Source organism: Gadus chalcogrammus, chromosome 15 (assembly GCF_026213295.1).
Source record: "Gadus chalcogrammus isolate NIFS_2021 chromosome 15, NIFS_Gcha_1.0, whole genome shotgun sequence".
Taxonomy (NCBI): Eukaryota; Metazoa; Chordata; class Actinopteri; order Gadiformes; family Gadidae; genus Gadus; species Gadus chalcogrammus.
Window position 1 is genome coordinate 12,922,704 of NC_079426.1, and position 15,835 is coordinate 12,938,538.

At 44.5% G+C, this 15,835-nt stretch overlaps 1 protein-coding gene across 2 annotated transcripts in view; it reads right to left on the bottom strand.

The window, feature by feature from the left end:
- The window catches only part of LOC130404114 (Golgi-specific brefeldin A-resistance guanine nucleotide exchange factor 1-like), a 78,658-nt gene that overhangs the window by 36,384 nt on the left and 26,439 nt on the right, over window positions 1-15,835 (bottom strand). For both annotated transcript variants that reach the window (XM_056608717.1, XM_056608716.1), the window contains exon 4: window positions 12,911-13,042. In XM_056608717.1, the coding sequence (XP_056464692.1) occupies window positions 12,911-13,042 (132 nt within the window). The remainder of the gene's footprint in view (window positions 1-12,910; window positions 13,043-15,835) is intronic.

Sequence of the window (15,835 nt, forward strand, 5' to 3'; positions counted from 1 at the left end):
CTTGCAACATCCATCATGGACACGACCTTCCTTAAGATAATTTAAGAATTCTTCAAGGATAGCAGCAATAGCTGGGTTGCCCCACTACCATTTCGCAAACATTGAAAATGAAAGCGTTGACTACCGTAGAGTCCATGTCTTAGGAAACTGCCGATCCCGATCCATGTTTGGATTTTGGAGGGCAGCCAGAGACATAAGAAACAAACTTTAGCAGTGACGCAAGACAGTTCAAAGAGAGATTTCTATGGGGATGACGCTCTAAAGTCATTCCCCACGTGGTCTGAGGAATGTTGGCCATCTCTTAGGCTCCACAAGCTTCAAACAAAACAAAACCTTTCCTGCAGATTGTTGAGCCAAAGATATCAGAGATCTGATCTTCCTGTTCAGCGCAGCCTGAGAGTGAGCTTGGACATCACGTCAGATACATTCACGTTCCATGTTCCTGTAAGCCTTCAGGAACATGTCAACTGTAAGCGTGCTCTCAACAGTGAACAGCCTGTTTGACCCCTTGGGGTTACTTGCCCCACTGAATATTCAAGGAAGATGATTCTCAGGGAGCTCTCTTCTCAAACCACAGATTGGGACACATCTATCCCGGATGACAAGCATGAAGAGTGAAGAAGATGGCAAACTTCGCTACAGGCTTGCCTACCTATTAGGGATGGGCGTGAGGAATCAATTACTCGAGTACTCCTCGTTACAAATGAACTCGGTTGGTGGACAGGCAAACTTGAGTTTGCATATACACACACAGACTAGTTTTCTCAAGCAAATGTATAAATTGTCTGTGTGGCGCCACTGGCGCGTGCCGTGTGCACAAAGCCAGAATTCAAAAAGTTAAGCGATGGCGGTTAAAGCAAAGCGCAGCGAAGTATTGAATATACTTTACAGAAATAGGAGATCATAAGGTCAAATGTAAAATATGCCAAGCGAAATTGAGCTAACAGAGTACTACAATTACTATGCTGCAACATATGCTCCTGAAACACAACGGTGAGTTTGGGAAAGCAGACCCGCAGCAACCAAGTGTTTCGGCTATTTTCACCGCTGCAAGACGCAGCTGTAATCCCGGCTGTGTAGAGAAGATCACAACCCTGAGTATTTTTTCAGTTCATTTGCTACCGTTTTATTTGCTTCTTTAAATTATATGCAATGGTTAGGCTACTTGTTTCCTTGTTTTTTTTTAAACAGTTACAGGCCTTTGTTCGACGGGATTTAAATTGAGAGACGCATATTTATTTTTGTAAGGAAAATGTGTTTTGAACGTTTGCAAAAATAAATAATGAATACTCTGATAACTCTGACTGTTTTGATTTAGATAAGCATTAAATGTTTGGTTGGTAATATTGCCGTTCATCATTAGGCCTATTCCTGCTGCAGATGCGTTGCATTCTAAAAATAGATTAGATTAAACGAGTACTCGATTGATCCTCGAGGAATTCATTCGATCACTCGAGTTTGGAATTTACTACTCGTGCCCATCCCTACTACCTATGCATCCTTCTCCACCTCACAAGCCTAATACACAGAACTCTGTATTCCCAGAGGCTTCAGTCAGAGCAAAGGCCGCAGTTGGCCATCTGAAGCTCACAGATCGGGATGGTCTAAATCCTGATTTCCACCGGGGACGTAAGCCCTGCGGAATGGCTTCGCCGCGGTCACCGCTGCTGATCGCTGCCACTCTATCAATGAGATCATTTCCACCGGGTGCTAGGGGTGGGAAAAATAATCGATTCTGAATCGGAATTGAATCGAATCGTGAGGTGCCAAGAGATTCCCACCCCTACCGGGCGCGCTGCGGAACGTCTCAGCAGCGTCCCAGGAGCGGCAAGCCGTGCCGCAGCGCTATCATTCCGTAGCACTTCTATTTTTGACTCGAGCCGTTGCTGAACCGCGTAAATTGCAACAGAGCAGATCGAGCTGGGCAGGAAGTGAAAAAGTAAAAGCCCTAGAGCATCCGGTAAATGTTCAAAATAAAACACAATACTCAGCTCATGTAGCTTATCACAACTTCACATCAACATTACGACATGACCGGTGGCACCAGGTCAGCAGTCAATCAATCAAAGGGTCTCAGAGGGTCGGCAACATGAACGACGAGAGATTGATTGTCGAAGTGGAGTAACATAAAATAATTTATGAAATAAATCATCCTTTTTATAAGGACAATGTCAGAAAAGGACAAAGACTGGCATTCAATTGCAGTAGTTTTGTGAGTGGAAGGTGAGTACATTAGGTATAGGATTATCGAGTGATCTCGCGTGAATACGGCTGGCTCTCAAGGCAGCGCTACACTGCTGTTACGCACCCAGTGGAAATGGACGCAGGGCAGAGTTCGCAGCCGTTCCACAGCACATACGTCCCCTATGGAAATCAGGCGTAAGTGAGGTAGTATTTGTCCTCTGTAAGGCCATCTTGCCCCATATTCCACACTCACAATACCAAGACTGTAGCTATGTACCGCATAGTTGGCGGCTGAGGTTGTAGAACTCATTATAGAAGAAATGGACTTGAAACTGGCGGCAAATTGCCAGGCCACGCCCCCCCCCCCCCCCCCCCCTTTTTCACGCTTTGCGCCGGACTCACGCAGTCGCAGACAGGTGTACAGGGAGCGCTTGGTTTGCTTTGCAGCGGAGGTAGAGCGCTTACTGCATGGGCGGGGCTCGGTTCTTTTTTCGTTTTCTTTTTTTTGAGGATGCATTATTTAAAATTTAAAATTAAAATTACAATTAAATATATATATATATTTTTTTTTACCTTTAAAAAAAATATCGCGAAAATATCGCGAGAACACCACGTGTCATCGTGGGACGCCAATATCGTCATCGCGATAAAAAATAGATATATTGTGCAGCCCTAGTTCAAGGTCTATACCAGCAACCATACCTGCTTAGCTAGTATTACATGGCTGTCTGGACCACCCTTCTTATGTAAACCCAAAACACCAGTCTCCAAAGATGAAGCACTGTACACTCTAGTTGACCCCGAGTCCGTCAGTTCAAAGGTAACAATTCATACAACCCATGTCTCGGAGACTCAGACTCAGAATAACTCTGGAGAGCCCTTACAAAGCATCAAGCCCAATGTTTCACCCACCCATCGAGAGTCGTGCTGTAAGAAAGGTATCTCAGAGGTCAACCTCCTTGTGTCCAGAACATTAGTGTAGTTGTGGAATCTTAGGATGCCAGGTGGGAAGTGTCACGGACATGCTCAATTTCTGTGCGCACTCGTGTGGTTAAGTCAATTTAAGTGTTTTTTCATGAAGTAGCTCTCAGTGAGGACGTCTTTTAGCTGTCTTCCAGCTGCGAGTCAGAATATTAATTTTAGTTCAGTAATCCTGCATCTCCCTTATATTTGTAGCCTTAAAGATGGCATAATCTGTAAGTATCCAAGTTAATACGCAGTAATATACGATATTATGTCTGTATTGTTGTGAAATTAGCTCTGTATAGAGTTCGTTAGCATTTTCGCTCCATTTGATTTGGTTAGGCTACTGTCATCAACTATTCCATGTCAGTGTAGATGCTATTTTTTTGGGATTCTGTGATATTGTTGCATAACGGTGAATATACATAGCTTTGTTTTGTATATCTGTTACAATTTTGCACTTTAAATGAGGTCAGTTTTAAAAAATCTGCCAGTCAAAACAGTTTCTACTTCCTTGGAAGGAGGATTGAGGGAGTGTTAAGCTCACTGTATAGCCAGACATAAATTCTCTAATGGCTGGTTCAGACTACACGATTTCAGCCCGATTTTGCACCGATTCGTTCGTCGCAGACATATTTGCAAGTCGTACACGGTTTTGAAAGGTCGGCAACGAGACGAGGTCTTGTAATGTGACATGCTTGCGATCTGCAATGTTTTCGTCTGCGAAGTTCGAAAACCCCACGACGAAAAGTTTGGCATGTCAGAATTTTTTGGGGAATCGCATGACGTATCCATTGTTGACATGAGGGAACCCCGCTACCAGTTGCGTGAGGGAACCCCACGAACAGCTGGAGCTCACGCAGAGTGTTTACCAACTGACTTCACTGCACTACGCTGAGTACACAGTAACTAGTACAAAAATGAATACGATCAATAGCAAGAAGAAGAATGCTAATAAAGAAAACGAGAGAAAATGGAACAACATAATGGAGACAACTTTGGTTGAAATCCAGCAGCAACGTCCCTGTATTTTCGATGTGTACAAAGATTTTGTATTGTAACTCTAGATTCTATGAGTATAGGCGCAGCCTTTTAAGTGTCGGCCTCATTGTCCTTTAAATAGCTGAAGAAAAGCTGTTTATTGGGAGCAGAACGTCCGCCGGCGCCCGACTATATCTGCGAAATGCGGACGTCGTTGAGGCACGCCGCACGCGGACGTAATTGAGGCCCACGCTGTTGGTGGTTGGGGATTACACATTTTTCAGTGCTACGGCTCACGCCTAGGGATAACCCAATAGCGAAAGCCTTAAAAGGCTGCGCCTATACTCATAGAATCTAGTTACAATACGTAACTATCGTTTCAGCCATTTACTGTACAATTCAGAATTGAATGAGAGGAGGGCTGAGGAGGGCTGTCAATCAAATATCGCGCTTCAGAAACGGCCAATCATAGGAAAGCCCGCCCTGCCTTGGTTCCCTCCCCCATAGTGCCAAAACTAAATTTGCGCGCGAGAGCAGAACATCATTCGCGAGAGGCTGTTACGCGCAAGAGGCTGTTTTGCGCGCGCAGAGATCATTTGCACGCGCAAGAGGCTGTTTTGCACGCGCAGAGATCATTTGCGCGCGCGCAGAGATCATTTGCGCGCGCGCAGAGATCATTTGCGCGCGCGCAGAGATCATTTGCGCGCTCGCAGTTAATATCTACGCGTGTGGAATAATATAATACGTCCGAATGCATCTTTTATCACATTAGTGAATTATGGCACTAATGTGTCGCCATACGCAGCAACCAAGTGTGTCGGCTATTTTCACCGCCGCAAGACGCAGCTGTAATCCCAGTCGTGTAGAGAAGATCACAACGCTGAGTATTTCCATAGTCCATTTGCTGCCGTTTTTGTTTGCAGCTTTAAATTACTTACAATGGTTAGGCTACTTGTTACGTTTTTGTTTACTTAAACCGTTACAGGCCTTGGTTCGACGTGATTTAAATTGTGAGACGCATATTTATTTTTGTAAGGAAAATGTGTTTTGAACGTTTGCAAAAATAAATAATGAATACTCTGATAACTGACTGTTTTGATGGAGAATAAGCATTACATGTTTGGTTTGTAATATTGCAGTTCATCATTAGGCCTATTCCTGCTGCAGATGCGTTGCATTCTAAAAATAGATTCAATCAAACGAGTACTCGATTGATCCTCGAGGAGTTCCTTCGATCACTCGAGTTTGGAATTTACTACTCGTGCCCATCCCTAGTTTGTAATGATTTGTAATACACTCACCAAAGCAACAATTCAGATCATTTTGGAATTCATGTAAAACAGGTAGAAAGAAGTATCCTCACTTCACGGAAAAGTTCGGAGAAATCATCCACATTTATCATCTTATCAACCACACAATGATAGCAGTTTGTCTATGTACACTGCATCTGTCCATAGCAAATAAAGCATAAATAAATAATATATTTCACTGCATTTCAAAAAATAAAAGTCAACGTTCTAATGACTCAAAAAAATCTACAGCCAATAATTGGGACACAGGGATATTAAACAGCCCGGGAAACTAATGGTGTTGACAATAACAAGGTCTTTAGCACACAAACACCAATATCCCCAACACATCCGCACACCAAATTAAAAATGTGACCTCCTTCACATCCACAACAGTCTATCTTCAAAGTCACCAGATGTGGGCCCTTCTCACCGATGAGGAGGGGGGGCCCTGGACACAGTGGCTGCCACGGTAACAGGGGCCTCTGTTTTTGAAACCCGAGTGGTGAGGAGGAGCCACGGAGCTGACCCTGGCTGCCTGGTTTACTTTCTCAGAGCCCTTCAGGAGCAACCAATTCATTAGCTAATAAGGAGGAGGGCGACCGAGCAACAACAGACTCAGGGAGGGAAAGAAAGTGGGGGGGAGGGGACAGAGAGAGGGGTAGACAGATACGAAGGGAGATGGGAAGAGAGCGAGAAAGACACAGAGAGAGGGTGAAAGTGAGGAAAAGAGAGAGTGTGCGCAAGTGGTGCTGGTGGTGGTGGGGGGGACGGGGAGGGGTAGAGAGAGATGTGTGAAGGACCAGGGCTCAGCAGGTGAAGCTACCATGCAGATTGGTGTTAAGGTGACGGAAAAAAGGAGTCCATTGTCATTAAGGACAATGCTAGGTCAGATTTGTACTGTGCATGAGGACGATTGCCAACGATCCCCACTCAGCCTTCACATTAGCAAAATTATTACGTACCCAAGTACATCTGTGTACTCGGGTACATTTGTCTACTCCAACAGAGTAGATAAACACCAAGTTGGTTTGCCAAAGGCAAATAAACACAGAGAAGAGTACAGTTTGCATTTGTTTATGTTGTTGCTCCACTGTAGAAAAGCGCGTTGATTGAGAGATCCTGAGCCCAGACAATGGAGCCGACCCTCGCACCATGCCTACGGTCATTGATAGTTTGGAGACGATGTCGAGAACGACATGGGGGGAAAGGGTACTCTGATCCGGGCCTGAGTCCCTGATGTCCCCCCCCCCTATGGTTTAACAGCAGTGCTGAAATTGACATCTTAAGTGTATGATAATTAGAGCCGTGTATGGGAAGAACAGCAGAATATGAAGAGTCATGTATAATATCGACCGATAGCCACTAGTGAATTAAGGGTTAACAATTGTATGCGTGCCGTTTTGTTCCATATATACTTACCGTGGCCCCGTTGTGAAAATCAATATTGGAAAAATAATAGCATTACCGGTATTGTAAATCAGGGAATCCCAATCCATCTCATAACTAGGATCATCTTGCCAATAATAAAACTAAATTAAATGTAAAAAATTCTAAATATTATCTTTAAAAATTAAGAAGAACTACAGTGCAGTGAATGGAACAGGATGAGGTTGAGGTAGCGTGCGCCTGGCTGATGAGCACATGTGCGTATGAGCACATGTCAGCCGAGGCCAGAGAAACTGAGCAGCGCCGCAGTGCCTCCCGAGGGAAGGGCCACAACATGCGTGGAAGTGGCGCAGAAGACAAAAAGAAACTAAAAGTGCCATGTCGGCACCGGGGAAACCAGAGCCCTGGGGGTGAGGGGTAGGAGGGGGGAGGTGGGGGGCTGTCCGGCAGAAAGGAGTGATATAAAACACTAATCCCTCTGCTGGCACCAAGACCCCACAGACCACATCAGCACAGGGGAGGACCATTGTTAAAATAACACTGCGGAAGAAGACTGAGTTTGTATGTGTGTACGTACGTAAGGTCGCTCTCCCAAATACCATGCATGTTTATTAGGGTAGGGGGGCTGTGTGTGTGTGTGTGTGTGTGTGTGTGTGTGTGTGTGTGTGTGTGTGTGTGTGTGTGTGTGTGTGTGTGTGTGTGTGTGTGTGTGTGTGTGTGTGTGTGTGTGTGTGTGTGTGTGTGTGTGTGTGTGTGTGTGTAATACAGTCAGTGCGGGTTGGGGTGTGTGGGATTGCAGGGGTGGAGAGGGAAAGGGGGTGGTAGAAACAGCTGTCACATCAGCCAGTTGAAGTGTATCAAAGTCCTCCATAAAAATCAAAGACGTGGCGTGAGAGAGAGAAAGGGAGCAGACAGGACACGGTAGTTTTACTTTGGAGTTGTTTTTGTGCGTGTTTTCCGTTTAAAGTAGGAAACACACACACACGCACACAGACACACAGACACACGCAACTAAAGCACTCTCACAAGCCACGCACTCCCCTTAAGGGCCAATACATCTTTAGAAGTCAAACAAAGGGACGGCCATCCCTCCCATGTCAGGGTTCAGATGGAGTTTGCTCACCTGTTCTGTCTGCTGAATGGTACACACACTGCCACAGTGTGACACACGTATACATTTAAAATGTACCATTATGAAAAAAAAAAAGAATACGACAACCACTCAAGAACCTTTTAACTTTTAGAAAGCGGATACACAACAAATCCGTATCCAGCTCGTATCGTACGCACACATACATCCCAGAGAGCAAGGGTCAACAGTTGCCGTGAACGTAGTTTATCCAGTGGTGGGTTTGCACTGTCACTGGAAAATCAGCATTTTAGGTTAAAAGTAAACCGACGATGAGGCTACCTAGCAAGGTAAAGGATGCATCAAAGGAAGACTTTCATCAATTGTAGTCAGTGTGAAAATATAGTATCCTAACTGAGGGACTTGAGTGCGATATCAAGGGTATAATCTATACATGCATAAACCATCTTGTTAACTTAAAAAAATACTTAAATTAAAACACACAAAATATATTATTTTGTCTCCTTAAGAGCAGAGTAAAAGCTCCCCAGGCCAGAGACATTCAGGCGCTACTATGCTCCCATTAAACGCATGTCCTCTAACGGAGGCTAATGCTGGTTGAGCCTCAGCTCAGCCTTAGCGTTAAAAGCTAAGGGCTAAGAGCTAAGGGCTAGGAGCAGCCATAGGTTAGCACTGAGCCTTGCTAACATGACAGTAAGGAGGAGAGGTAAGCTGGGTAAAGACAGATCGGTTGCTATGAAAAAAAAAAAAAAAGGACAGCCCGAGCACTGACAGACGCATTGCTGGGGATCCGTGGACGGGCGGGGGGCTGGTACTCCTTGAGCCAGTCTCCTCTGCATCCATGCCAGAAGGCCTCAGGCCACAGATTCAGAGGAATTAACTCACTTAATGAAAGAGGGGGCGAGCAAGGTCGCTTGTGTGTCTTCATCTCTCTCTGTGTATGCGAGTGTGTGTCTACATGTAATAACGAGAGAGCCTGAGAGAGGGGATACACTCTCTCTCTCTCTGACAGGGGGCACGGACAGAAAAGACGTGTAGGAGGAACAAAGGTTGCAACATTGTGCAGCACACGCTCAACTCTCCACCAGCACAATAGTGGGGGGAAGGAGTTTAGTGCGACGACCAGGGTAAAGAGGAACAGGGCAGCCTGCTGGGAGTGCCACTTGAGGGGATGGAAGCGTAATGTGTGCAAACTTGCACTGAACACCCCAACCCCCCCCAAACCACCCACATCAGAGGCTCCATAGACACGCCGCTCCAATCAAAAGAAGAGAGAATTCCTGTTTTGGCTCGCAACAAAAGGACAGACTTGTTAACTGGGGGCTTTTCAAGCCCACAGATAATTATTTGCCATAATGTTTCGTGGGGGGAAAGACTGGTTTCTATTGCAGTTGCCATCTGCTCTTTTATTTCAATATAATTATTGCGTTGGCCTTCATACGATTTTTATTAAAACATTTCAGTTGGGAAACAATAGTGACTTCCTTGTTGTGTGAATGAAACAGAACAGAGGATTATCTTCATAATGCAGAAAAATGCTTCAGGCGATGGTGAACTACAGCACTTAAAGAAAATGGTAGGCGTATTTTAGCCAACCATTTTAATTGAAGGGGGGGAGGTTAAAACAGTTGTTTAACAAAAGCGCGTCACATTCATAGCTCCAAGCAGATCCATGAGCGGCTAGACAGGTGCATGTGTGCGGTTGAAATGCATCCATGAGTTTAACAAAATGTAATGAATGAGTCATGGCTGTTTATTTGACAGGCCACATAGGGTCATATCACAGTATTCCAAGTCATTGTTGGATAAAACTGGATCTAGTGTGGGAGTGTCAAACGTTAGCGTATACCATGTTTCGTTCAGATAGGGCAATAAATCAAAGCAGTCTTATAGCACTAGATATTTTCCAACCCACCGCATTATTTCTTAATATCCAAGAGCGGCGATAAAGTCCCATCACCGGACCCTGTATTTAAAAGTTGACAGGGTTATTTCACAGTTAGAGAGAAGGAAGAGAGGAGACTGATTTAACAAGCGGTGACCAGCCCAATGGATTAAATTAATTTCCTTGCCTCAGTACCAATGCAGAGAATCTTTCTAGGATTCTGCGTTCAAGCTTGCTACTGAAACATGGGCTCCAGTGTGTTTGAATGAAGCCAGGAGGTGGCAGTACTTGACAGGACCGCTGCTACACTCTCATCCCTCACGGCTCTTCTCTCAGTTTACTATAAAAAAAATACATCCCTATCCCAGCTTCTACCAGTGTGCTGTACTGGCTTCGTACTTCCCGGGAACAGGCTTGTAATGAAACCCCATTCTACATCCTAGGGGAGCACTTGGGAGGGAAACTTCCGAGAGTAGAGCCCAAAAGGACAGATCTGAGAAGCTGATGTCATAACAATCAAAAGTGATGTCTTGCTCTGCATTCAACTTCTTACTCCTCTCAAAGGAGTATTTCTCATTCTCACTAATCAAGAAAGTCAAAATTATTGTTTCATCATCCAATCGCACCACTTTATTAAAGAAAATAAATACCAGGAGCTTTAGGAAATATTTATAGGCTGTTGGAGAAAGCAGTTTGGGCAAACTCAACATTTGATTGGAGTGCTAAAAACGACTGAAACGGCTATGTCAAAAGTACTGTGGCGTTTACCTGTAATTAAGATTAAGCCTCTAAGCGTATTTAATTCATACTAGATTAGCAGATAAAAGCACATATCACAGCCTTGTACAATCAGCTTTGGCTTCAAATGTTATTTAACTCTTTAAAATAACTAAAGGAACATGTCCATGTTCTCACGTGTGATGAATGATATAAAATGTAATATAAACCAAATGAAGAAATAATGTGACTAATAATGTTGACATGTATCAAGTACAGCATACTTATAACATATACTTCACATCATATTTCTTTAAAATAAAAACAAATAAATTATATATATATATATATATATATATATATATATATATATATATATATATATATATATATATAATGATGCACTACATGTCTACATTGGGAATCATTGCAATTCCATTTTTTATGTTGATTTATTTAGTGTTGTTTTATTTTATTTTACCCAAGACAATATAACAATACACTTACTTAGGTGATTACAACTCATGGGTTAAGCCCGGGCGATACGGGAAATGTTCCGACTGCACTAATCTCTATCAAATCACGGACATCAACTATTTTATCAGTTGAAGGCAAACATCCTAACAAAACAACTTCAGATAATTAACCAGCCAGGATAAGTCTAGGGGGGCTCTGCTAAGGAAGTCATAATATAATAACGATATTTAGAACATGGACTCTAATTAAAGAGGATTGATCCGTATAGGTTCGGATGTCGGGGCACCATGGGAAATGTTCGTGGTAGTCGCTCCTGACACATTCTGCAGATCATGTTGCAATGCTCCCTGAAGTCGCTCTCAGTGACTCTGGCCGCCATAGTGTCCAGCTGGCCCCCGCCACACAAGCACCAGATGCAGACACAAATGAGAGCGGAGGAGGAAGAGGCAGGCGGAATGAGGCTGAAGAGATGGTAATAATCGGAACGGGCCCGGTGGAGGACGCCCCGTACCCCAGCCCTGGCCGCTGCTGTCCCGGCGCAGTCATGCCGACAAGAGAGGACCGGAGAGTTTGAGGAAATACATAGAAAGTGGTTGTGGGGGCCGTTGGACCCTATTGCCATGGATACGCCGTCCCTTTGAGCCGTGCTGATGAGATGCGGTGGTCGAGGAGACGGGGGAGGGGAGGGAGGGATTATGGGGGCTACCGTCAGGTCTGGAACGATGGAGGGAGAGTAAGGGGGGGGGGATTTCTCAGGCAACCTATGTGGAATGTCGGCTCTCCTTGGTTCATTTCATAAAAATATTTGTTTCCATACAAATTACACTTTTGCTAGATCATTAAATGTAGCAAGTGTAATTTTTTATGAAAGTAGTCAATTTTCATTCCCCAATTCTAGGGGAGGCTTTTTAAAATTGTTGTTGTAAAATTAAGCAATACAATATTATCCACTACTTATAATAACAATACACGGACAATATAGAAAGCAAAAAATAAACATGCCCTAAACCTGACATGGGACTTTCTGGCTTGGGCTGGTATTAGTGTGGTTCTACAATGCAGTACTACAACTAATGCACCACTTCTATGTGTAACAGTAAAGTCCGGTATCAAATACATCAGTGCTATGAGTGTGACCATGGTTTGCCATGGTATCTAACCAGAATTTTTTTGGCACAGGCCAGTCAACCTTAACTACTCAATATTATTACACATACTAAAGTTCTATTGTACTGAAGCCCGGCCCTCGAACAGGACACCGGCCCCCCCTCTCTTCCACATGAACCAACTTGATCATCGCAGTTTAGACTCTCAGCGAGCCATGTGTTCCCATTTCACACTGCTCTGATAAGCACGGCGGGCGGGACCACCGGGCCGCGCCGGTGTTATGACGCGCGGGCTGTGCCGTCCGTACAGAGTGACGGCTGCGAGCACGGCGCTGGTGAGAATAGCGCATTCCCCGCATTCCGCCAGCGAGCTAGCAATGAGCGGCACCCCAGCACTCATTAGTCACAAAGGAAAACTCTGACCTTTATAAATTGCCAACATGAAACATAATCCTGGAGAATCAACAGCAACCTCACACGCCCTCCGACGCTAGCTTAAGCCTATATGCAATCAACTGTTTAATCATTCCGTCCCTAAATTTAATTTCCACGGATACATACTCGTGTGAGAGAATGTGTGCGTGGGTGCATGTATGAAATGTAATTTAAGAGCATTGCAGCAAAAAAAGAAGCAAAACTAATAATATACACATTTAGCGGTATAATCCACTCCTCAGGCTTGTAAGGTTGTTTATCTTATTTATGAAGAACTGTGAAGCGAGAACTGTGAACGGTTCTTAATGTGGTTAAGGTATGGTATCTAAAAGTATCAAAATTGATTGAACCAACTTGTAACTCATGGGATGTGGGATGGCGGTGGAGGACTCACCTATGAGGCCGTAGGAGAGGAACTTGTTAACGGAGGTGAGAGCGAGGCCTGTGATTGGTCCGGTCGTGTCCTCGGAACGCACCACTTCCAGGAACGGCCGCAGGAACACGTTGGGCTCCACATCCGCCAACTCTGCAGAGACAGACAGAGAGAGAGACCAGAGAGAAATAATAAGAGAGAGAAAAAATAAGAATAACAAAAAGAGGGGGAGAGAGAAAGACGAGAGGACGCTTAAACACATGGAGGGACTATCGATTTGACAATTGGATTGAAAAAAATGTACCCTTCATTTGTATAGCAGTTTTCTACAATAAAAGCCAACACATCTTTACTTAACGACCATGACAGATGGCAACAGAAAGTCAACGTACATTTTTTGGGTTCATTTAGATCAGTGTTTGTAAATATACAACAGCAATGGGAAACTTCAATATTGTAACGAACATCTTCGGTCAACAAACATCTTTAGATTCAAGTACAAAATTGCCGGCTCTGAAATGAAAAGAAAAACTCATGTGGCTTTCATAAGAAGCTTTTTCAAATAACAATACATGGTGTGCACTCGCCTCCACACACACCAAAAAAATTAAACATCACTTTCAAATATCCTTAATGCCCTAGTGATCCCCTCCACTTATTGTGGTGGAGGATTCTGCTTAAATCGCCCTCATCTCACGGCGCAATCCTCTGCAGGACCTTAGCCCTGAAAATGTGTTTGGCACACAAACAAGGCCTGACAGAGGCGGTGGACAGAGTTTAATATACTCTCCCTCCCTGCTCTATAAAGGTCTGTGTAAACAGCCCCTGGTGCCCTCTGGGAGCAGATCAGGGGGGAATTAGCCACGCTAGAGGTTGTAACCCCCTCTCTCTCTATCGGCTGCTGGAGTGAACAGGAGATGGGGGGGGGGGGGGGGGGGGGGGGGGAGATGGGTGTGTGTGGAGGTTGTAGGAGTTGGATAAAATATATAAATAAAAGTGAGGACTAGGAGCATGTGATGAGATGGCTAAAGAAGGCCCACTGAGGCAGTGATTCTTCGTATTTATTTCTAAATACGAAGAATAGGTGATCATGTTTCAAGATTATGGTCCACAGTGAATGGTAGTGGCCGCTTTTATCACGTACAACCATTTCTGATTCATTTAGAAGAGGCATGGAACACTTTGAGCATAAGCATTAGAAACAGAATGTGTCTCAACTTGATTGAAGTACTTGAATAAAGACTGCCCTACAAAAGATTCCCATGCATTAAAATACAAACAATACTGTGTAGCTCAACTGGTAGAGCATGGCCGTAACCCAGGGTAAGGAGGACAGGATCTCAATGGGCTCACCCTTGCCATGAATGTATGCACACGATCGTACACTATCATTCTCAAAAAGTACTTTAAATTACAATTGCTTCGTCTCACTTCGGTCTCGTGCCCTGTGAAATCATCCAGCCAACCAACCACCCAATCATCTGTCTCTCTGAATGTTCCTCTCTCACGCTCTTTCCCTTGCACCTTTATTGTCTCCCTCCCCTTCATCGAGAGGATGGAGAGGGAGAGAAGAAAGGGGGCTAGGGGAGAAGAGAAAAACAAGAACCAGGTAAAAACAACAACAGGCCAAATGACTGGAGTCACGCACACCTCACTGAGCCATTGCAGCGAGGTAGTGCTGGCCACAGCAATACCACGAGGATTAGGGCTTGCTTGAGAACAGCCCCACTCCAAACTGAGGGAAGAAAGGACTTCAAAAGGCGTCCAAGGAGAGCGTCCAACCAATTTTAAAAAGTGCACATGTGACCGCCCAGCATTAATGTGTGATACCAGATACCCCTGCGGCTTGTTTGGAAATCAAATATGAAATAATTTCGGAAAGATCAGAACTCTCCTTTATCGGGCGCCAGGTCGCGTTTTCAAACCATCTTACGAATGCATATCTTTGGGTTTATGAAAAATCTGTTTTGGGGATCTGGTACTTTCCATGCATCAGGGAGAAGTCTAAATGCGTTTTAAGTCTTCGGGGTTGCAAGGGAGCGTTTAAATCTAGTGACAATCGCATCCAATACGACCTGGGGAGAAATAAACTTGCGTGTGACTCTTTCAAAAGAACCGCCAGTCCCTGATACGACCCTTGAGGAACTCAATGTTCACCACTAGACTCAAAAACCATACTATCGAAAAATACATTTAACCATGAATGACACCAAGGGTGCATTGAAGACAGCAGAAGTGATGTTGGTCCAATCATTCGATAAGCTGGCAGAAAACTTTTTGAGAAGGGGGTCTTAGTGTCCTATTACGTTACAGTGGAGATAAAAACATTTGGGAAGGGGAAGCAGGGAGCTGAAATGAATCTGTCAATAGATCATGATGAAGACTTCATCAAAGGTGATCACCCTGTAAGTGCCTTCTCAACAACTCGGATTGGAAAACTCAATTGTGTTTTATTGATCCGGCTGTGAACACAGCACTGGACTGGATACGTTTTGCAGTGGCAACCACAGCCTCCAAACCCACCATCAATCTCCAATCCCCTAAAATACAGGCTCTGCACTTCAGCTCAATCTTCTGAAATATAATAGTAATGACGATGATGGACACAGCCGTAGTGCAGCAATCAAACGATAACCATGTTGACCCTTGGTTGTCATTGATCATATATTTTTCTATAAAAAGTGGGATCAGAGCCACGAGCCTCGTCACAATGTTATGTCAGGGCTGGGTTGGTGGGGTGCAATGCAAACAATTAAGAGGGCACCAGTCGTAATTGGTCGAAGACCAGTTTGAAAAATGGGGCCCAGCAGGATTCACCAAAGGTCTAATCCTATGTACCTTTAGCACTCTGCGGCCCCCATGCAACTGCTGTACACTTCGGAGCGCGAAGCTAGCCATGTGTGGCTTACCTCTCACCAACTAACCCCCGCCGAGGGAGGGCAGGAG